General features: G+C 34.9%; 1 protein-coding gene across 5 annotated transcripts in view; it reads left to right on the top strand.

The window, feature by feature from the left end:
* Positions 1–25609, top strand: part of LOC124362960 (sex determination protein fruitless-like) — a 144912-nt gene that overhangs the window by 31787 nt on the left and 87516 nt on the right. For all 5 annotated transcript variants that reach the window (XM_046817868.1, XM_046817871.1, XM_046817869.1 and 2 more), the window contains exon 4: positions 25257–25359. In XM_046817868.1, the coding sequence (XP_046673824.1) occupies positions 25257–25359 (103 nt within the window). The remainder of the gene's footprint in view (positions 1–25256; positions 25360–25609) is intronic.

Here is a 25609-nt window from a genome sequence, read left to right as displayed (position 1 = left end):
ATTTTTCTGGAAGGATTCTATTTCTTCCAACTCTTCGGCTAGAGACACTCGGTATCCCCTCCAGTTGGTAGATTTAGGAACCCTGTGGGTCACGTTTTTTCCCCTTATCTCCTCCATGTTGAACCTAATAGGGCAGTGGTCCGATAGTGAAGCCTCCTCTGAGACATGCCACCTCACAATGTTTATGTTTTTGAGTCCTGTGGATAGGGTTATGTCTAGGACTTCTTGTCTAGTTCTGGTAATAAAGGTGGGACTGGACCCTCTATTTTCCAAAACTAAATTTTAAGGTATTTGTTGAAATTTTTTTGTATTTCTTTAATCATTGTGTTCCCATGAGTAGCACAGATCTGAAGGTCACCCCAAGCATTGTCCCGCTCTACTTGGGGAAAGCTATGTTTAAACTGGAGGTCGCCAGGTATCCAGAGTTCGCATATTAACGACCTAGCACACCCTTGATCACGCAGCCCTCAGCATACACGGTTCCATCTTGGCTTGGATAAAGAAAGAAATTTAGGTTTAGTGTAGTAGAGTATAGTTGGAGTCAGATTTTTGGAAGTTTTCCTGACAGGTGAGGGTAGTACGAAATGAAAAATGAGTGTGGTAAGAAAAGTCATAAAGAAGCCCACCAGATCAGCTCAGCCTGATCGGAATAATCAAAGAAGTCAAGAATTGGATCAGGCAGTTCCCAGGTGCGCGCTCACGAAAATACAGCACTTAAGAAGAGAGAAGATGTGCGTGTGCTTCATGGACGCTCTGGCTTAGCACATGTGTTAGGGTATGAAGACCCCGCCACTTCCACACCTTCAGGATATACATACATTACAATGTAAAGGGAAACCCATGAAAACCAATAGCAGCTAAATTGTGTTATCGCTGTACTCAAACTCAATTTCACCGTTAACAAATTCGGCATTTGTTGTCGGCCAATTCCTTATTACTTCATAGTACTCTTTGTACTGATCAGGGATGTATTCACTCATTCACAATATCCAGTATTTTAACCTTTTTTATGGTTACTTCTCCTGATAGACAGGCTGGAACTGTTGTTATTTGAACAACTGCATATGACTTTCTTTCTTTTATATTTAATAGTGAAGTTGGAATAATTACTTATATGGAACTAAATCTTGTTTTTTTAATATTTTTTCCCTTTGTATCTTAGAAATGCCTGATTTTTTTGTAGGAATCTTTCATCCAAGTTTTGAAATCCAGAATGTCAAATATTTCATAAATTTTAATTTATTAAATCTTGATGTACTGGATTTAATAAGTTCTGAGATCTTGTTTAGTATGAAACCAAAATCTCGATCACACAGCATAAAGCTGTACTCCCGTACAGGGAAGTATTTTGTCACTTTCTTGAATTTTCCCAAATGGGTTAAAAATAAGGTCTGATTTTTATTTTGGCCACTGCAGTTATCCCAGAAAAGCCTCAATTCTGTATAATTTCCTTCAATTACCATATTTAAATAATTATATAACATCAAACAGTATTTTTTTAGCCACTCCTTCATGATATACAATAGAGATTGGTAGTGTTAGCTTTAATGTTGTGTATACCAAAAGTGTTTACAGTCACCTGTCATAGATAGTGAAGCTCTTCTACGGGCATTTTTCGCAGCAACATTGTTTTCATATATAGTCAAATGGACAGTGAAAAACATAAGTTTCTGCTTTAGCATCATTACATGACTTATATTTTAGAGCTGATTAGAACTTCTTGCTTTTTTTATTGTGAACAGCAATCATCTTGAGCACCTCGTTTAGGAACCGGGTTGAGGTGGGGGTATTTTATTTTATTTTTCAAAGCCTCATATGTGCAACAGAAATCCACCTGTGGGTGTTTGAATCTATAGTTAAAATTTAATGGTAAAACCTTCCAGTAATAGGTTTTGCTTCCTTTTACTGGAAGAAAAAGGAATAGGTAATACCTATTCCTCTTATATCCTCTGGAGTCTGCCCCTGTCGTATTGTCTGACTTTTCGCTTATTGAACATACAGACTAGTGTTGAAACATACCTATTTTTGATCAGTCTCCATCATTACATGATATTTGAAATAGGCAACTTTTGGACCACTACATTGTCCATGATATTACACTAGTTACTGTAAGAAAAGTAAAGTAAAGCCAAAAGTGAAGAATTGTGCTATGGACTTGAGCTATAACTCAAGCCACTGATGTCTGTTTTGTAATTTTTATGAACTGCTATAATATTATTAGGGTAAATCCTGTTTTATAGCATGTAAATAAAATAAAATAAAATTGTCCTTTGTTTAAAGTTCATTTTTGACAATGGAAGGATTGTGAAGGAAACAGGATTTTTCCGGACATTTGTCATCTTTCAGTGAAACAAACTACATTGTCTCTGGGTCGCCATTGTTGGACATCAATAATGTCAATAAGTACTAGTAAGAATAGATTCATTTTTTATGTGATATTATGAAACTTAATGAAAGTTTTCTTCCCCCATTGATTGAAGGAACTTCTTGGAACATCTGGAAATAAACCACATTTATTAGAAACCTTATTTTTGACACTAAAGAAATGCAGTTGTGTCGAAGGTACTGACCTTTACACTATTTATGTAGTTAATTGTTGTATTTAAATCAGCTGTTTTTAAGTTTTATATTACCAAAATATGTTACTACCAGTCAAATCAAGATTGGTAAAATCTGTTAGAGCCATATGAGATAATAAACATTATACTTTACTCTTTATTTGACAATGACTATAATATTTATGTATGCATGTACAAAGGCTATAGGGAAAATGTAATGCTACTTGGTTTTATTAAGATAAGTGTTAATTTTAAAAAAACTTGCAGGGAAATCCTGGTGCTGGATTACTATGATCATTCAAAGAGGCTTATCCTTTTAGCCTAGCCTCTTTGATTTTAGTCCTTGCATAATTAAAGTCGTCGTGACCTTTTCTCTTCCTAGGATTTAAAATTATCTTTTTCATTATACACAAGGCGATCAATTAATAAATTTAATACAATAACACACTTACAAACGACAACAAATTAAACAACAAAATGAGATATGTTACTCAATTCCACAATCAGAATTTCTTACAAGACTGCAATAGAGCAACTCTAGATTTTGTTAAAAGGGCTGGAATCAACTTTAAGCACAGCTGGTGTAGAATTCCCAGCTGACTCACGTCATTTTCATTTCAACAAAATTCAAGAATTGACACGCCTTTATAACACCAACCACAAACTTTTGCTATTTATTTTGCTCTTGCTTTGCTCTTGTACTTAGAAGCTTCCTTTTAACACATATCAATCAGTCTGCATAATAAATCCACATCTAACTCAATTTTGAAAAAATTGACTTACGCCCTTTTAACAAATTTTAAGTACTGGGATAGTTAAGTATCCCAGTAGTTAAACACATAATCATGATGAAGCAGTCTAGTGAAGAAGTTAGTCCAGTAGCAGAGTCGAGTGAACTTGGTGAACTTGTAGATAAGTTAAACGCTGTCATGGCAGAAATCAGCATGTACAAGATTGTTTGTATGCCAACGATGTTATCAGAATGGAAGGTAGCATGTCCATGATTGTTCATAAGCCAACATGATATAACTTGTTTGACTTCTGTCTGTGGCTTGAAACTTACTTTCCGTCTGTCCATTTGTAGTCGTGTTTTATTGATAACTTCACTTAAAATTATCCAAAACCTCAGAGCTGGTTATTCTGATTGCCCTACTACCACTGTCCTTTCTCAAAAACATGTTTGAGTTCATAAACCATAGGGACATGGGGTTTTTCTCCTTATTAACAACATTAGTATGATTCATTCTCTTAATCCTGGTTTGTTTTTTATGAGTTGCGTTAATTATTCATCTGAGGAAGTAATCACATTACAGATCTCGAAACGTAGTGACAATGCATTTTGTTTCTCTTAAAGATGATGTGTATGGTAATAATTGAACCTTACGTTCTAACAGATGTTTTGCTGTTTTTTGTATCGTAGTTTTTTTATGTAGTTTATAGGTTTGTTCTGTAATGTTTGTTACAATTTATTGAGCAAATGTTCATAATCAATCTGAATCTCATCCAAACCATAAATAATATTGTTTGGTAATATCTTACCAGATTGTTGTCTAATAAAAACAAAATCTCAAATGCTTTTTGTTGATTAATCAAAATTTATTGAAATTAATATTAGTAAATTATTATCATATGAAAGCATTAAAGAAAGCAATTCTCTCCTAGTTACCAGAAGTCAGAATCACAACAGTTGTTCAGTAGTTGATTACTACCAAACCATAAACCGAAATATTGATGAATGCATTGTTAAAGTTTCTTAACATCAAGTCTTCAGCACCAAATGCTTACCATCTAGTCTTTGTTTCAGAGAATGAAGAGAAGTACACAGGTTTTGTTGTATTAGTTAAACTGAATACCATTTGGAGCTGAAAAATGAATTTTGTGTGTTGTAGCATTTGATTAATAGTACTATTAGTTAATTGAATCTCAAATCAATCAATCAATACATTTTTGTTATACATATTCATTGAGATCAGTACATGCGTCAATCGTAACTTGTATATATGATTAGGGGTTTCATATTTTTGGTCAGTTCTAAGAATTCACTGATGGAGTAGAAGGGATGTTCTTGAAGCCAGAGTTTCAGTCAGCATCCAAACTGTAGTCGATCCATCTTCTTCAACTCTTCTGGAAGGGCGTTCCACAGTTTCACTCCTATATATGTTGGCTTTTTCTCTGTAGAGGTAAAGTGATGTATAGGGAGGCTGTAGTTTGAGGCTTATCGAGTGTTATATTTATGGTGTTTTGTGGTGCCAGTTGTCAATTTTTCAGGGAATTTGAGATGAATGTGAGTTACAGTTTCCAGAATGTATAGATTAACCGTGGTGAGAATTTTCAACTATTGAAAAGATTGCCACCTGGATTCTTTTGTATATAAGTTTGCAATGATTCAGATGGCTCTCTTGATGAGTGATAACCCGCCACAGATTGCCCTGTATATTGCCTCATTAGACTGCAGTTCCATATCGGAGATGGGAATCGTAAGAATGCGGTAGGCTGTTACTGTGTCACTGATATGCTCCATGCTGTGGATAACATACAATCCAGTAATGAGCTTTCTGGAGAGAAAATCTATATGCTCGGTCCATGTCAGGGAGTCATCATTATTACTTCTAGATATTTTGAAGAAGTACTCTCCCCCAAATCTGGGAGTCTTCCATAGGTGTTTTTGTGTTTTCTTAGAATTAACTGCTTTGTTTTTCTTTCATTAAGTACAAGGTCATTTACCTTGGCAATATTGCACTGACATGTTGACAGTGGTATGCAGCTATTTCAAGTTCTTCTTGTTAGTTTTTACATAGTAAGAGCACTGTGTCATCAGCATGTATCAGCGTACTACTGAGGTTTTGCATGTACTGAGGGAAGTCATTGATGTATAGGATAAACAGAACTAGCCCAAGTATAAAGCCTTGGGGCACTACTCACATGATAGTTTAATATCTGACATGTCAGACCCTTGGTGGTATATTTAACCTCTGTCATTTGCCTTTCGTTTGGTGAGGTAGCTCTCAAACATTTCAAGAGTTGCACTTGTATTCAAAGAGTAGTTAATTTGGATAGTAGATGGTCATGGCTAATGCAGTCATATGCTTTACTGAAGTTAAGCATAATGGTGGTGGAAGTGTTCCCCTTTTTTAATTGACCGGTTAAAAATTCTACTAAGCTTATCAATGGTGTAGTTATTGACCTGCCACGCAGGAAATCATGCTGTTTGGTTGTCAGTAACTGATTAGTTATTAGGTGTTGAAAGAGTCTGGTTAGAATAAGTTTTTCTATTAATTTAGGGAAAGTTGGTATTAGTAATATTGGACGGTAGTTGGCTGGTTGAGTAGCAAGTCCCTGTTTGTATTTTGGTTATATGTTTACTATTTTTAACACAGACAAGGAAAATTCCTGGGTTAAATGATTTGTTTATAATTTCTGTTAGGAGGCCAATCAGTTTGTCTTCAGAAGTTTTCAAAGGTTTTGTGGAGATTTTGTCATAACCAGTGGAGGTTTTGCTTCTACGTATTGAATGAGTTTAGATAATATTGGACGGTAGTTGGCTGGTTGAGTAGCAAGTCCCTGTTTGTATTTTGGTTATATGTTTACTATTTTTAACACAGACAAGGAAAATTCCTGGGTTAAATGATTTGTTTATAATTTCTGTTAGGAGGCCAATCAGTTTGTCTTCAGAAGTTTTCAAAGGTTTTGTGGAGATTTTGTCATAACCAGTGGAGGTTTTGCTTCTACGTATTGAATGAGTTTAGATGTGTCGCTTCTATTTGTGGGCAATATTTACAAAAAAGGTATTAAGGTGACCTGCAATCAGTCTAGGGTCTTTTGATATGATACCCGTTAATTTCTAGAGCTGTGAGTCTTTTCTGCTTTTGAGATCCTCTCAGCATTTATAATCTGCCATAGAGCTTTACACTCATTATCAGCTTTTTATACTTCATTTATGTGTATAAAATGCTTGCCGTCTGAGGTGCTTCATCCAGAGGTTGTTCTCTTTCTTGAGCTGTGCTGCAGTTCTTTTGTCTTGTACACTCCCTTTGGTATGTACTGTATAGATCTTGAGCTCCAAGGTGTAGTCTCTTCATCTACAGCAGTTGATCAGTAAGAGTATGCTTAAGTTCTTTTTTGTTTCTTTGTCTTGTTAGGAGGCATGTGGGATATATTGCATACGAAAGAATCCTACTAGATACAAAGGTATTTTTTCATACCTCAATGATGTAAAAATATTTAGTCTAAATTATGAAGAGCATGATGCAAATCTAAGTTTATTGCAGCAGCCAACAACAGAGCTTTATGCAATCCAATCCTGAATAAAAAAGTTGATCCTACTTAAAAAAAGGAGAGAAAACGTTTATAAACTTCTTTGGATATCACATTGAGAACAACACAACTAAACCACATCCTGTTTAAATGGCTCCTCCTGAGACTTGAGCCATTGCTGAAACTGCCATTTCATAACAATTCTGACTTTATAAAGGGAGCAGTCGGGATGTTAAATCATTATTCAAGGTGGTTGCCTTCTTTTTCCGAAAAAGTATACCAAATAGTTAAATGTAAAACATTCCCAGTACCTCAAAATATTTCCTTCTGACAATGGAAAATATGAATGTGAGGTAACTCAGTCTGTAGTGAGTAGTATTCTGTCCCCTAGTTCAAACTCATGTCTCAGAAAATGCTCTTGCTGCAACATGCAATGCGTGTTTTCACATTACACAGCACTAGAATCAATAGAACAGCACTAGCATGGCATCGTCAGCACTGTAATGTTATGAGCACGTTCACACCTGGGCTGTACTAGTGACGTGTCGGGGACATACTGATAAGTTGCAGACTTCCCCGACTTGGCTGTTACTATGCATTATAATTCAGTCCTGGCCTCTGTTAACTCTGTAAAGCGCGCATTGTTATGCATGATAGAAACGAAGGCCTGAGGCTGTGCCAATCTCCTGCTGTTGCTGTCAGGTGTTCAAGCATCCTCTGTTGCTGTGACATTGCTGTTGATAGATCAACAATTGCAAGTGTGAATATGCCCAATCAGATGGATCAACAAGTTGATTTTTCTCAGGATATGCATCAGACAGCAAAAAGAGGCATTCAGTAATAGATACAGAAGTTGCAGTTAGTTGGAGTCAGAAAAATGATACACTATTTAATTTGATATCATTTTAAGACAACAACAAATCAGATATTGGTACATGTTTTTTTTTGTCAAAAACACAACAGCAAAATAAAGAATGAGAAAACTTCAGTGATGGAGGCTCAAACTGTCTTGTTTTATGTTTTGATACTTTGTTCTGTCTTGGCTTTCAAAATACAGTCACTGATTTCCTTTACTTGACTCGGTAACTCAGTGCCAAATTTATAGTGTATTTGACTTTTTTCACATATCTTTATGCCTACTATGTGTAACCCGCATGGCATATATTGGGCACAAACCCATAATCTTTGTACTCAATTGAGGATATTAAAAAAATTACTGCAGTCTGCAAAGTAGGCCCTAAAATCAAACCAAACTTCATGATAAATAAGGTAGAAAATCTTGTTACAGAATAGCCCCCTTTTGAGAGTCTAAACATGTACTTTAAAGGGCCAATTCTTTGAGAAATGTTAACTATTTTAGATGAGATAGAATATTCTTGCAACCAATTTTCATTCCCCGGAGCTGATATGACTTAAAAAAGAAACAAAATCAAACATAAGCTATATAAACTTTTCAGCATTTTGTATCATTTTAATTTTTTTGAATTGAATCTAATCTTTATTTACACATGTTGAACATAATCAATCAATAAATAAATTGATTAATAATAGCAAAATTAAGACTATTAAGTTTACTTAAAATAATATAATTATATATATAACACAAAATATTAGAAAACAAAAAGAAAAAACTGTCCATTTCCTAAGAAATTAAATTTAATAAAGCAATTGGACATGCTGCATCACATCGGGATCTCCCCGAGCTTTCTATTCTTGTACATTATAGAAAGCTCTTCCAGCCAAATGCTCCTTTAAATTATTTTAACTATTTCTGATTTCTAATGAACTGAGGAAGAGAATTAAATAAGTTTGGTTAAAAAAGAGCATTTTTTTCAATAGACGTCTGAATTTATGAATTACAAGTTTAGTTGTGTGTCTTGTATTGTAAGTGTGGTCTAAAACATCAAAATTACTTCTATATAACATGAAATAGTAAATTTAAAAAAGCTTACTAATATCGGAATACCACTTGATCGGAATAACTCCCTACAACTCCCTCATTGGTCCAATCCCCAAATCATTCTCAAAGCCCTCTTTTGGAGACAAAAATTTTAATATATAAAGTGGCATTATAAAAACCCAAAATAATGATGCTGTATCTAGTTCTTGACTTATATAAACCACTGTAATCCAATTTGAGAATTTCCTGAGAGACAATTAAAGATTAGGCACCTCAGGAAAATCATTTTTGAATTAAGCTGTTTCTAAGTCCTATTTAAAACTGCAATCTAAGTGGTCACCGAGAAACTTAGTGAAAAGAGCATGTTTAAAGAGTGATATGAAGAATAAAATAATTTGGAAGGTTTTGTTCAGTTTAGAAGTGGAATTCCATAAGTTGAGTTTTTAGACAGATTGATATGGAGGTTAATTTGCAGCTAACCAATTAAGAAGTCAGTTGGAAGTTTTAAGAAAATACTGGGATAAGAGAACTTGGTAATTACAGTGATAGAAAATTAAACAGGTATCATCTGCCAAAAGTTATGCAATCAGAGAAAACTTATTACGTTTGTTGGTAAAGAAATCAGGAGTATCGTTTACATAAAGAAGGAATAAAAGAGGTCCCAGCACTGAGCACTGAGTTACTCCTTTCTTGGACTATAGAAAATTCTTATAAATAAGTGTTTTCATTTTTGAGGATTTGGACGCACTGAACTGGACCAATTAAATAAGAATGAAACCAACTCAGTGCAACTCTTGGAATTCCATATCTTTTAAACTTGCTAAGCAGGATTTGGTGATCGACAACAAAAATGCCTTGCATAGATCACAAAAATAAGCCTAGAGAGTGTTCATCGGAGTTTAAGGACATCGGAATCTGCCTTTTTGAGCTCGGCAGTTGCTATATAAATAGGCATGAAAGAGTTGGGATTAATTTTATTCCAGGCATTTTTAAACAGTGGTTTATTCATTTTTTTTAATCATCAGGGAAAATGCTCTCAGACACAGAGGCATTGAACAAATGTGTTAATATAGGGGCCAGTTCAATAGAATATTCTTTTATAAATGTCAAAAATTCCATTGAAGAATTGTTGTTCAAGAATAAAATGGCCTGTACAATTTCTTGAACTTTAATTTTCCAAAAAAAGAAAAAATGTGAAAGTGATGGAATGGAAGTAAAAATATTTTTCTATAAGTTATTGATAGCTATTGAAGATGGTAGTTGGCTCAGACAATCCTCAACATTTAGAAATAAATCATTTATAATAGATGCTATTTGCTTAAGACAGTGTACCACCTCAACCACATATTCCAGCTCACACACTCCATACCCAACAGGATTCTTGGATGGTCGCAGGCTGTAAGATATGGATTATTCTGTTTGTTTGGACTTAAGAGCAAGAATTAGTTGTCGGTGATGATATTTCTAGAGGTTGTAGTGAGGCTAAGCCAATAAGAACTATCAAGCTGCAAAACATATACATCATGCAGACTGCACCGGCTCTCCCGAACCTCCTCAGTGAGCCACATAGGCCTCCCTGGCCTCTTCACCACATTTCTGAAATTAGAAAAAAAGGGTTTAGGTAGTTTATGAGGATATCAGAGAAAGTTGAAAACCATGTGATTTTGAAGAACTATCTGCCATGATTCTGACTGAAGAAGTGTTTTGAATTTACATTTGTTCCTACAAGAAAATATGGTATATATAATCTTTTTATAAAAGTTTGTTTATTTTTAGGAACAAAATATTTTAATAATTGTCCTTCATGATCAAAAAAGGCACGTAAATATGATACTAGATTGATAAAAATGTGCAGTTAAGTTTGTTATTATATTGTCCAGACAAGAGCCACCACTATCAGTATTTCTTGTAATTCAATAAATGGTTGCTATAATTAAAATATAAATGAGGTCAGTGAACGATCATTGGAGGATTCCAGAATGTTGATGTTAAAATCACTGACACTCAAAACATAACCTGGTATCTTTGTTGATAATGGATAACACAGCTTGGAGCTTTTCCATAAAAATAGTAGAGAGTCCATTCCAGTACCGGTGTACACAAAGAAGAGTATTCTTCAACTCAGGAATCAAAACCGATGTCACTCCAAAGTGGACTTCAACACCATGCTTCATGACGAGTTTTAATTTATCATTGACTTTTTCACTTATGAAATAGCAGAACCACCATGAACCGTTGAAAATCTGCAGTTAGAAGACATTAGCTGGTATCCGTTAGCTTCATCGGCAGTGAGCCAATGTTCTGTTAACAATCAATTCTTTAATGTTCTGAGACAACCTGCATTGGTAAATTAACCATCCAAGTGGCGCTGATATGAATCTGAGAATCCTACCTCACTTTTGGGAACTACAAAAAACAATGAAAATTTTTAAAATGCCATCAACAAAGATTTACAAAATACAAACAGAAAATCTTTTAAAAAATGAATAAAATTTCTATTAAAACCGCATTAAAAATCTGCTAAAGTTTAAATTGAATAAAAATTTTGTTTTGGATAATGATAATTATGTCGGAATTGAATGAAAACTCTGTTTAGATTTAATAAAAATTCAGTTAAAAATTATTGATGAAAAATCTAAACAAAATCTGTTAAGAATTTTGTTATAGCTCTTTGAAATCGTCAAAAATCTATTGTGAATGTTGTCAAATCTGCTTGGAATCAATAAAAAATCTATTAAAAATGTTGTCAAATTTGTTTGAAAAATCTATTAAGAATGTTGTCAAATTTGTTTTGAATCAATAAAAATCGCATCTTGTCTCCTCTCCGTGAAGTTCCCCTTTAAGATTGTAAATTGTACAATAAAATATATAAAAATTGTTAAAACGGTTTTTGTTGTATATTTATATCAAACACTTTTCGAGGCTACAGTTCTAATATGAACTAGTGATCATCTCTAGTTCTTATGTGTGTTTCCCAAGGCCACCTCAATGTAGCTAGCTGGCAACCTCACCTTGTCTGTGGTCTACTCTGTAGAAATGGGCCTTAAAACTATATCCTGAAATAATTACTGCATTCTTTAATAGGTTTGTTCTGCCAGAATTCTTGTTACACATTATTTGTTACATTAACTCGTTCATCTGAGTGTAGAAGTCTGTGTATTTAGTGTAAAACTTCTTGATGTACAAGGCATATTCAGAAAGTAACTGTACTGAGGCTTTCACGGTTGGAAGGATTTTTTTTTTCAACATGTTTTGCAAGACGGTAGTGTAGCTTGTTTCCTCCTCTCCACAACGAGACTGGTTTGAGGTCAGTATGTTGAGAACTGTTGATGTGACAATACGTTTTGTGAAAAATGTCAGTGCAACTTCCCTCCAATGAAAAATAGGCAGCGTCATCCGTTTACTTATTTATTTATTATTATTTTGAGGGGGGAGAATTCTAGTTGAGATTTATAATAGGGTAAAAACTGCATGTAGTGATAAAGCTATGAATCGTATCAGTGTGTTCAAGTGGTGTCATGACTTCAAAAACGGTTGTACGTTTGTGCATGATAATCAGAGGAGCAGAAGACCTGCGATTGTGGGTGAAATTCTGGAAAAAATTTAAAAACCGCTCTGTAACGATCGCAGATTGACTGTGGATGAAATTTCTGTAATATTTCCGCAAATCAGTAGATCTCTGCTATACGATACCATTACAGAAACCTTAGGATATTTGAAACTGTCTGCACGGTGGGTCCAAAAACACAAGTTGAATTGAATAAAGGCCGGGCAAGAGTTTTTAGGCGCCACTAACTCCATGAAGATAAATTTCTCCGCTCCATCATTTACCTCATTCTTAACCTTAACCAGAGTTTTTCCCTCCCAAATGATGAAGTTGCGTATTTCCCATTTGGCAGGAGATTGGATTGACAATTTTCACTAAACGTATTGTCACATCGACAGTTCTCAACGTACTGCCCTCAAACTGGTCTTATTCCGGAGGGGAGGAGTCACCCAATCTTGTTGCCTTGTAGTCAACATGTTAGAAAAAAAATTCCATCAGTACACCTACTTTCTTAATATGCCTTTTACTATGCAAATTTATGAAAATACTCCTTCAACTTAGCAAAAAAATAGTAACATAAAGTTTTTCAAGTGTTTTAAAATCAGATATACTTACTGAATAACATATCCACAAAATCAGAAAAAAGCTAACCATGGAACACTCCAAAAATATTGTTTCAAGGTGGGGACCTCATGATGTGACTATAAATGTTATAATTTTTTGTTATTGTTATGAAAACAATTTGTAATTATAAATTAATAATTAACACTAAAGTAATGCTGCAGATGTTGGAGCATTTGTTTAGGTTAAGTTTAAAAGACATTTACAGATAAAAATGACATCAATATAAAAAAATAGATAAAAACAAGCTGAGAATATACAACAGGGTAAACTAAAAGACATTTACAGATAAAAATTACATCGAAATTTAAACAAAAAGTAAAGACAAGCTGAGAAGATGAAGGTGAACAAACTATTTGTTAAGTAAAGGCTCAGTTACCTGTTAGAGTTCAGTGCTACTCATTTTTTATTTGCAATCTTTGGTTCTAAACATAAACCCAAAAAAATATGACAGTAAGAACTGTTGAGTGTGCTGAAAATATTGAAAATGCTGTGAACACTGCTGAGATTTAGTTACCAAGGGGTCAGTTAGATTATAACTTTGGTCAATCTTGTTGATGCTGACTGAGTCCACCCCAAATTTTACCATTTTAATTTTCGTACTGGAAAAAAGTATTCCTCGTGAATACTAACTTGAATGGAGAGTAATATCAAGCATTCCATTGTACTAGTGATCATGTTGAAAGAGAATGACCACAAGTTATTTGATATTGGAGACCTCATAGGTAAAATTGGAATATTTTCAAGGGAGTTAGATCTGTGCCCATGATGTACATACATTAGGAGAAATCTTTTTAAACAGTACGGGGAAGCATTAAAGTAACGAGTATTGCATCTAATAGCAGGTATCTAATTTGATCATAAGTTACATGAGACATGTAATGAAATTTTTCTAAATTATTATAAAATATCAAAGTATTATTATATTAACCTGCAGAAATGTTTAAAAGCTTACAGCAGATTGGCGTACAATATAGACATGCAAGGGACATGTTGAGGGACACATCACATTCTGAAAACTTTCGGTACTCCAAACTCGTACCCCAACAACTACAGTTAGTTTGCTGTGGTAAATCAGAGTAACCAAATCAGTTTGAATTGGGCTAGAACTATGTAAGCAATTTGTTCAAAATCTGTTGATTCACGTCCAGGTTTATCATCTATCACATTTATTTTCCAATCATTGATATGGCAGCTGGTGACATGACTTGTATATTATTACTATGGTTTCTAAACACGTTTAGTCCATAAATCATAAATATTGCCATATTAAATTTCTATAATGTCTAAGAACACAAGCCTTCAAAGTATTGATGGTTTTTTTTATGTTTACAACTCGAGTTTCAGCTGATTTGTTGTCAACTGTTCTGATTAGTTGACTCAGTTTCCAGCCGGTCTCTCACAAGTTTCTATTACTATTAGCTGGCTTGGGTTTAAGTTATTTTCTCAAATGCTCCACTATTATTATTTAGAAGATGATTGAGTTTGAGCTTTTTACATTTTCTGTAAAAATAATGTTTTACCTATAAAAATTATGATATTTATCAATATAATTACTAGATAAATGACAGCATATACTATATAAAGGTTTTCAATACAAATATTTAATAAGTATGTTGCACATCAACAGCTTTGTACCGATGCTACCACGTTGGCATCATAGTACTTTATATGAAAAAGTAATGTTCTATTTACAGAAATGATTCTATTTAGCAGTGTTATTACTATTTATGCCTGTGTATCAAGAGTTTTCAACACAAATATATTTGGTCAGTGCGATGCCACGGGGGCATCATAGTACTTTTTATGAAAAAAGTAATGTTTTATCTACAAAAATTATGCCATTTAGCCATTTTTTTACTATTTATACCTGTGGACATAAATCACAGTTTTGTCAGTGTGATACTTGTCCACACCTTCAGTAACCGATGATGCCACGGTGGCGTCAGAGTATGCTTTACATTAAAAAAATTAAAGATTGTTGATTGGTGATTATTTAGTGTTTGTACAAATATTGAAAATGACATGAATCCGTAAAAAAATGGCTATAAGAGGGCAAAATTACTCGACTGAGCAAAATATTTTATCAACTGCAATTAATACAGGGTATTATCTAAACAGTCTAATAATATAGTATCCAAAGTCGAATTTTGTTTGTCATTGTGAAATAAACATTTACGTACAATGCACTTTCAGCGTATGATAATCAAAGGTTTAGGTCATGTACTATGGACACATTCATCATATATAAATATGTATGTATTGTAAGGATAACATAAACAGAATACATACATGATATTACATTTAATTATATTCAAATAAATATTAATCTAGAGTGCAGCACTTGGGGAAAGTCTACATATATTTTGGCAGCAGTGAATGTGTTTAAGCCAATGTGACATGCCGACCTAAGCAGTATGTCTGAGCACATTGTTTATTTTCTAAATTATCCACGTATTGTTATTTAATCACAGTGTACGTCATTATTGTCATTATGATATATATAATTCAACCACCACGTCCTTTTCTTTATAGGATTTTATGCAAAACATACTGTTTAAATCTGACCTTGTGTGAAAGAGATGATGATTTAAAACTCTGGTTTTAACATAAATCGTCTTATAAGAATTTTTTTTTTTTTTCAAGCCACCTAATTATGTTCTGTTTTTTGGAGTTTGATGTAAGTGCTTGTCAACTTCAACGTTGTGTTATTTCGCGTTACCAACCTCAAGCATTGAGTTATAATTCTGAATAAATTTTCCTGAAACTCACTGAATATTAACATTTTTTCTGTCCTTGCTGGGTACATTGCTACTCAAAATATATGATTCGTCAGTGTAAATGACAGGTCATCTCCTTTTCTCTGTATTTTTAATTAATTGAAGAGAAGTTACTCGTTTCTCGTATATCCCACTTTCAACCAACATCTAGCGATTGCTTTCTTGTCTTCTGACTAAAATCCCTAACTCCTTCAGAATGATTCCCAACTTTCATTGCCAGTAAAGTTTTTTTCTTTGAAAGAGATTATAAGTTTTACTGTTGAAAGACTTTCTGTAGAGTTAAACAGATAACCAGTGTTTTATATATAATACATTTTATACATTTTTTATCACATCATTGGTTGTTATTTTATTGGAACAATATTATATAAAACATTCAGAGATTGTAATGAATTCTTTTCTTGGCTTTTTCAAATCCATTATTTTTGACATGATTTTTTTTAATACCCATGGGAGCATCACCACATAAATAAATACTGATTATATAAGTTATCATGTTTATAATATAGATTTAACTTATTTATTGTTTCATAAATTTAAATAAATCATACCACTGATCTTAAACATAGGTTTCTTGGTATCGTAAATAAATTCTATTTTGTGGTTTTAATCAAATACATTTTTCCATAACTTATTGAATTGGTGAACAATGAGTTAAATTTTGTTTTGAAACATAGAATGTCTCCACAATGGGCGTTATATTACGCACTCACCGTTCTTCTATACATTTCACTACAACTAAATTATTAAAATAAAATTACTTTAATTTGAATTTCACTCGTATTTATAAAATCTTATTTCAGAGTTAAATTACAAATCTTGCTCGCATTTATTACAAGCAGGGCTTACCTTATACTGAAAAAATTTCCCTCTTAAAACAAATAGCATTGATACTTGGTTTAAAAAGCTTCAATAATCAAAGCTTTTCAGAGCTCGGCCAGCGGGGTCGAGAGAGGCGGGATTGTCCTCAGCTATTGTAACGACAACAATACAAGTAGAAACTGACATCGGCACACTTTGTTATATAAGTTGGATTGATCATAAACTTATCCTAATTAATATTCTGACTACTGGTGCAAGTGGTATACACCTATCGTCTGACACATGCCGAGAACTCCACTCCAGACCAAGCGTGGTGATGAGACAGTGCTACACTCACTGTCATACCTTGTGGTTGAAGTCAAGTTTCTTAAAATTGCTAGACAATTGTATAAAAAGTGTAAATTTGATTTGTGTTTATAAATAACAACAGATACAAAGTTTTCACAAATATGAATGTCAACCATGTTTAAATGTTGTATTGATTAAGACTACCAAACGAACTTTATTAAGCAATGTGTAAAGTACTGTTTTAGTACCAAGTATAGTTTAAATCAACTGAAAATTACACATATTATAGTGTTCACCACTTGTTTTTGCAGTATTACTTTATATTATTTTTAATTTTGTATGGACAATATCTAGAAATCTTACAAGATATTGTAAACTATATAAGAATAAACATTACTGTAAATGACCTGAGAATAATAAAAAAAATTTTGTTTTGTTCTATGATATATAATAACTTAGATGTAACCATTGCTTTGCCAATCACTTATTAACGAAGACCCAGAAACATGGTGGTTAGCAATCATCTACATATTTTGGAAGCAGTTCGGAATAAAAGGGGAAAACAGGGAAGAAAAAAAGAATATTAGTAATTTAATTTTAATAATGGACCTAATTGGCTGAACATATAAAATCTAACATTCTACAAGCAGCAAACAATTTCAAAGTTTGTGTGTCAATCTTATTTTTCTACCTATAAAGTGCTTTTGGATATTAATGTAACATAATATAGTATGTTTCAAATACTTTAATCATATTGTGATAAATGATTTTCATCTACTTTTAATTATTTAAATAGACAATACATATTTCTTTTTAGGCATTTAAACTTATTACTGCACAAAGTACAAGTATTCACATGATAAGTTTCTTTTATATAAAATATTTTTAGTTCTTAACCCTCTTAGTGATAGAAGCCGCTCTAGCGACGTTCATTCGTCTAATATGAATGATAGATGTCGATGCGTCGACGTTCAAACATGCCTTTGAAATCGTCATCGCTGCTCGGCTATCTTCGATTAAATTCGGCCATTATTTACTGCATTGTGTACAGAAACGTCTTCTCTTTCCTCTAGATCTGTCTCCAGATGAATCGTTAAAAGAATAAACAAATAGCTGGTATTTGTTACGACGTTGTTTGTGTTTTACTCGCAGTCGCTAACCTATGACTTGTGTCGGCGTGTTTACCGGTGTTATTTCGTTTATTCCGATCGTAATACGTTCGAAATGGCGGATGATTTACGTTGAGAAGATATTAGAAATGTTTTAGAAGAACAAATGAGTGATGTGAGTGACAGTGATATCAGTGCAGACAATTTTCCTGATGATTATAATTCAAATCCTGGTGCAGGCCATTCCCTCCAACGCTTACCAGGAAGACAAGAGTGGCTATGTATTGTATGTTGCCACACAATAAAAGGGAATATCACGATTCTAGTGATCAGGATGCACTTCTGGTGTTCATAGAGAGTGTTTCCATAAATTGGATCATTTTTGGAGGCCAAAGTATCAAGGGATGAAGAGAAAGCATGATAGTAGTAGTACCTTGGAGTGAATGCAAGGGTTTCTTCCATGTACATAGTGTATAATATTTCCATCATAACAGTTTTTTCAAGTAAAATATTGTGCAAAAACTGTATATATTATTTATCTTCATGAAATTTAGAAAAAATTTGCTATCTTCAAATCTTTGTTTAGTGAGTTTTATACTATGTGGTTTTTGTGGTAAAAAACTTTTCTTTTCAAAAAACAGTTTTTTTGTAATTTTTGAGCAAGTTTTAAGGGATATGTACAAAGGAAAGCAGTTGTATTTACTTTAAAATTGTTCTTTATGTTTTTATGAATATTTTGGTATATAATATATCGTATTTTCAATAAAATTAATAATCTTTATTAATTTTTAAGAAACCCCCAGTGAAACACTCCAAATGCACCTATTATTCATAATAAACATATTCATCACTAGGAGGGTTAATATCAGGTTTCAGTATAATGGTGTAGTGTTTTACAGTACAATTTCTATTTTAACAAATTTACAAAGGGTTCTGAATAATAAACTATTTATAATTAAAGTAAAGGGTGATTTTTTTATTGGTGTGGTTTTTAAGTTGGCACCACTATTAAACACAACAATTAAATTTGAATAAAACAGCTGATCTTTGTTTATTATCTTATGTCATTTCGATATTTGTATTGTCTAGTGCGTATTATTGTATTAATAACCATGAACAGACTTACAAAAGAAGAGCGTTTGCGAATAGTGCAAATTTATTTTGAAAACCGCAGTTCAGTTCGGGCAACTTACCGAGCTCTTCGTCCGATTTACGGACCTCATAATCGTCCATCAGAGTCAGGTATTCGAGCTCTGGTTAATCGTTTTTGTAATACCCACACTCTTGTTGACAAGCATCGGCAGAGACGCTGCACAGTAAGGACCGAAGAGGCTGTTGATGCTGTTGCTCATAGTGTTGAAGAGGATCCAAGTGTGTCGATTCGTCATCGTGCGCAGCAATTAGCGATCTGCTACTCAACTCTATGGAATATTTTACGGAAGGATCTACGCCTATATCCATACAAGATTCAGTTGGTGCAAGGACTGAAACGATTAGACTATCGCAAGCGTCTTGATTTCGTTGAATGGGCTCAACATAAGATAACACGTGACCCAGCTTTCGCAGGCAAGATTTTTTTCAGTGATGAGACTCATTTCTGGTTATGCGGCTTTGTCAACAAACAGAATTGTCAGATTTGGAGTGATGAAAACCCAAAAGAATTTGTTGGTATGCCCCTTCATCCACAAAAACTTACCGTTTGGTGCGCCATTTGGGCAGGTGGTGTTATTGGCCCTTATTTTTTTAAAGACAATGCTGGCCAGACGGTTACGGTAAATGGTCAAAGCTATCGGGCAATGTTACGGGACTTTTTCTTTCCTCAGCTAAACGAACTTGAAGTGGATTTAGAAAATGTCTGGTTCCAACAAGACGGCGCGACATGCCACACAGCAAAGGACACAATTGGCCTCTTGGCAGAAACATTTGGTGAACGTATCATCTCATTTAGAGGTAGTGTCAACTGGCCCCCACGGTCGTGTGATATCACGCCAACAGACTACTTTCTGTGGGGATATGTTAAGTCTCAAGTATACGCTGACAAGCCACAAACTTTAAATGACTTGGAAGCTAACATTCGTCGAGTTATTGGCGGAATTCAACCACAGCTGCTGGAAAGAGTATTCGAAAATTGGACTTCTCGATTGGGCTTTCTACACGAATGAAATGGAGCCCATATGCCAGAAATCATTTTTAAACGTTAATGTCATGACACTGTAGTTAAAATAAATGCATTTTTATGTCAATGCAGGTTGTTTTTCATTTTTTTATTTAGTTTTAAAAATCGCACCAATAAAAAAAAATCACTGTTTATAAGTTATGTTGAATAAATAATTAAACATAACTAAAAATACTAGTAACGTGTGTAATGTGAGTTGTAATTGGTAATGAAAAAAACCCATATCTGGTTGCAGTGAAGTATGGTGGGACGGGCGAGAGGGAAGGCAAGGTTGTCACAGACACAGTGCGAGGTAGTGGAACTAAGTTTACTCCGCTGCTGCATCATACCTAATATTGAATGAGAGCCAGGTGTCTGAGTCCACATAATTCCTGCTACAACCGCTATGATCGCAGAGAAAAGAAAACACTTGCTCCTTTAACAGTTGTGTATGATTTCGGCCCTCTAACCCCTCTACCATCATCTTGACAAGACTCACAACTTGTTTACCTTCACTTTGCCCTTTCTGAACTCAGTTCATTTGAGAGCTGATTACTTGTGTTAGGAAACTGAAGCATTCATATTAAAATAACTTTGAGAATATTTTACTCAATACTGGCAAAATTTAAACAGGTTTGATAGGTATTGATGAGTGTGTCATCTTTTTTGAAAGTTGGAATTACTTTGAAAATTTTAGGAGTGAGGGGAAAACTCCTGTATGAAATGGCAGATTAACTAATGCAGTTCAAGGTCTCACTTCTTGGAGAGCCACATTGACATTGGACTGAGATCATAAACATTTTTGCTGGAAGGTGCTGAATGATTCTATCCATCTCTTCCTCAACAAGTGTCAGGACCATTGAGATTACTTGATTTGTCGGGGTTTTTAAGTGCCCATGGACAAGGGCCATACTCACAGACTACAGTTGCAATAAACTTATTAAATTTATTTGCTAGCTCAGTCTCATCATTTCTAGTTCCAGAAAAAACCTTAAATCTCCTTTGTTTGTGTAAATTCCTGAGAAAAATTTTAGTTTTACTGTTGAAAATAGGAATACTTTGGTAATCTATGTAATGTCTAAAGTCTAAACCAATGGCTAAAAAGATTACTACAGTGAAGTTTGAGAAATGTTGTTTGTTCACTGATTACAAACTTCCTTTTTTTTAATCATTGCCATTGGAGATGGGGGTTTAAAACAATGCAACAGATTCTAAAGGACAAGATAATATCCACTCAAGAGATCCCTAGGAGCTAAAAATCCCACCTAATCAGGGCAATCGCTTTGTAGTCATAAATTATCTATATAACAATATCTCTGGAATCCCTACAGAAGCAACATATCTCTGACTCAGAGATTAAACAGGTAGTAGTTAAGTGGGCAATGACCATTCAGAATACTAGAGAACAATCTTATGTACAGTCTATTGAATTCAAAACAGGCTGCCGTCTATCGGTAAGGGGCCTATTGCAGCTTCCATTTGTCTTGGACCTGGAAGTAAAAAGATTTCCACAGCCAACCATTTCATTACAGCATTTCTGACTGCCCAGCATGCTTTACACAGTAAACAGCTTTTTAGCCATGCATATATTTCACTAGAAAAATGAAGCAAAAGGGAAAACAAATTATCTGTAAATAATTTAGAACCAAGGGAAGTGAATTGCAAAGAGGAAGCTAATGCTGTCTATATATCCTTCTGTAAAGGAACCATCAGATTTCCTCAAGACACCAAAAGGATTGTTATGATCCCTTTGGATGGCCTTCTGCAGCCATGGCATTTCAAAAGTCGAGTCTATGCTGCTGCAGAAATCTCTCCAAGTCCTCCTCTTCAACTTGTAGAGCTCCTTATAGTATTCATTAAAAGCAACTTCAAATGCAGTCCACTGACCCAGCCTATTGGTTCTGTTAAAGAGTGTTCTAGCTTTCATCCTCAAAGTGTTATATCTTTCATTCCACCAGGGCACGTTGTGCCAGACCTCTCATTTCTGTGGGCAGCTTTTGCCATGTGTTTGAAGAATAGCATTATGGAGACTGTCAACCTTTTGACCAAGATCTTCTTTATCCTAAAAAACCAATTCTTAATGTTCCAAGCTTGCTCTCAAAGGACTCACGGTACAACCAACCTCCAATCAGTCAGTCTTGGAATTCTGCCTACTATCAAAAAAACCTTGTCACCTTAAAATCGAACAGAATATGATTATGATCAGAAAAAGATGGTTCTCTAGGTCATATGCCACCTATGTGGTATGATGATTGCATATGCCATTTGTATACCAGTTTATCATGAAGAGGCTAGCAAGTGTAGTATCTAAAACCTCTTCCCAAATTTCTTTTTATAGCTGGCAGTACTGCCCCTGTTAACAATCATTATTTTAGTACTAATGATGTAACCATACCGTATGAGATGGTTAGCATTATCATCGCATCTGATGAAATACAGTTTCCATGTCCCCTACAATACTGAATGTTGTTCATTTTGCCAGGAGGCATCATGTCACCATCAACCAGGAATTAACATGGCCAGTATTATCTCAAGTCAATCATCTGGATATAGTACTACAGACAATATGGAACTACTAATCATTATATATGGAATAGGCAGAAAATTCATGTTGTTAGTTGTTGAATGCTCTGGGATGTAAGAAATTATTGTCTATAAAACAGATTAATTTACCTAAGCTTAGAGAGAATCCCTTGATACATTCCCTCCAGATGCATGGCTCCTGAAGTAGAGCCATGGCAAGGGGGTTTCAGGTAAATCTCCAGCATGTTGTGTCCGAAACAGCTTTAACATGCAGTTGGTTTGCCTGTACAAATCTAGTGGAGGAACGATGCACCTTTCATATGTTTTTGGGCCTAGGTGGGTGGTCTTGTTCCTGCTCTCTGGTGTCTGGATAAGTCAGTCAACAAACCTCCCTGTTTCCCACTTTCTTCTGCACTCCAGACCCTGCCTCCACCTCTGCTAGTGGATGGACCATGAGGGCCTTGCTTGTGATGAAAAGATGGAGCAGTTGTCGCAGGAGGGGTAATGGGTTCTGAAGCATCTTCTGGTTGTTTTGGGAGTAGTGTGAAAGGCAATGGAGTACCAACTACAACTATGTAGTTTAACTGTGTGGATGGCGTTAAAACACTATCAAAATCGTGGGTGGAATGATTAAATGTAGGTGAAAGGTACAATTCCATTACGTGATCACTCCCTTATGTGTTTGATGCTTTGGGATTCTTGAGAGCCTAAGACCTGCCTCGTTAGTTCCCACCGGATCTTCCACCATCATGGACCCATAACCCTTGAGTTTGAGAGGTAACCCTTGTAACACATCCCCTCTATCAGTAAACATTTGGTCCCTCTATCTTTAATCTTTCCACATAGGTTAATTCAATAGAGATCACTAGAGGAATAACGTTGCCCTGTATACATATGTTCAGGACTTTCCAATCCCTGACTAACAAACTTGAATTATGCAGACTTAGGATTTCCTCCATGGAGTGATTCGTGCTGTGTGGAAGTAGGCTGTGACAACCTGAGTACAAGGGATGTCCCTCTCTCCACAATTTTGAGTTCAGCCCCTTCCCATGATTTGAGGCTTGATCCCACAGAGAACAATAATGTAGCCTCTTCACTAGAGGAGAGAACAACAAATCCCTCCTAGGAGCTTGAGGAATAAACGGCCTTCTCCCTTCGGCAGCTTGAGGATTTTTCTTATGAGGGCTTCTTGAGTACTCCTCATCTGACAATTAGATATAACAGTGGTCGAAAAATCAGAAGCCAGCAGTCCGACCTGATACCAGCCATCACTAGCTACCTGGCAATACCTAGCTGTTTAGTGCAATAAGGGCCTAATAAATAGATATCATTTAGTACATGTTCGATAACACTTCCTTACAGTTTTAGAAAATGACCACAAGGATATTTTGATTGGTTTATTTTTCATTGTAATTTTGCTTTTAAAACAAGCTGGCACCCGATCGGAAAAGTCCGGAATTTTCATATAGAACCGGGAAAATCCCAAAAACCATTTTCATCTTCGAAAATATAGAATCAAAACATGATTTGACAGCTCCTTGAATTAAGAACTGATTAATCTCGAACGTCGTATTTTACGTGATGTGGTCTGTGAAATTTTGAATGAAGCTCGACATATGTTCACCATATGATGCCAGTTGATCCAAGGTTGCCTCCACTAGTGTAGTGGAGAAGTCACCCGACCGAACGTCTTGGGCCTCGGTCACTATATGAGCGGTATGCTGTAAGCGGTAAAGCGGTAGTGAACACAATGCAAGAGGTGTTTTAAGTTGTATTCAGTGAACGAAATGGGTCTCCGGTCGAAGTTTTCCAGCTCTTATTTTTGAATGAAAAAGATGTTTGTTAGATAGGTAGCATAGGTGTTAAATATGCAGTGTTCACCCTATAAACAGGATTAAAGTTCAGTTTGTTGAATATCATAATAAATATGTTTGACGGTTTTAAAAGTGGTGCAATCCAGTTTTTTGAGTACACCAGAATGTCTGTACACTGGAATGATTTTTACCAGATCTGATAAGAGACCTTTTGGTGAAGAAAGTAGTGGTTTTGTGACAAGTAAAGTCTAGAAGCAGGCATTTGCGTGATGCACAGCAAAGACAGAATGAGCTGAGAGCTGAATGGCAGAAGCAGAATGTTGTCTAGAAATAGCAGCAGCAGCTCAGTGGCACCGTGTGGTCACTCATGTCTGTCTGGTCAGTGTCGAGTGTTCTCTGTATGTACAAGACAAACATTCAACTTGCTCACCGCTTACCACTCATATCGCAACAGAAGTCAGATTTCTAGCGGCATTAGTTGGACGACGGCTGGAAAGAGTGTTTGTTGCTCTGTTTTAGAATGTTGAATGTTTGGTTGATAGCTTTTGGGTCACAACCATAACTTTGTCTTTGGTTTTTACCCTCAGAAAGAAAGGTCCTGTCTAGACTCTCTCTTCAATAATTAAAAAGTATAATGATGGTTCTTTCATATTTTTTTATTTGTTGTTGACTCGTAGGCTACGGCATGGTTAACCTCAAAGCAAGCACACACAACCTATCTTTAATTAATACAAATTGTAGTAGATTCTGCTGCATCATTCGTTAAATCATGATTGTGTCACAATCTGTTCTCGGGCACCTGGACCACCTAAGGAAAAGCTCCACCACAACTAGACAAATCCCGTCTAAAACTGGCATAAAGTATGACTGAGGGTTCTGTTACAGGATGACCACTCGTTGGATGATGACTCTGTGTCACAGCCTGTTCTCGGGCACCTGGATCCAGAGAAGGAAGAGCCTCGTCACGACCATTCAGATTCTGTCGACGGTAAGCTCTCAATCTTTTAGTTCTGGTTGTGCAATATTATATGTGCCACTTAAGGGAGTATGTAGTTTTGAGAGTTTTTCTGTATATATTTAAACGATCAGACTCTTCTCATTTGAGGTTTTTAGTAAACATATTGGAAAATAATCATTTAAGGTAATAATAGCATTAAGGTAATAAATGTATGAAAATTGTTATAGAGAGAGATAGCATATCTTTTCATATATTTGGCAACATTAATTTTTTTTTTTAA

This window comes from Homalodisca vitripennis, chromosome 5 (genome assembly GCF_021130785.1).
Source record: "Homalodisca vitripennis isolate AUS2020 chromosome 5, UT_GWSS_2.1, whole genome shotgun sequence".
NCBI lineage: Eukaryota > Metazoa > Arthropoda > Insecta > Hemiptera > Cicadellidae > Homalodisca > Homalodisca vitripennis.
The sequence above is the reverse complement of the archived record's forward strand: the minus strand, read 5'-3'. Positions and strand labels throughout refer to the sequence as shown.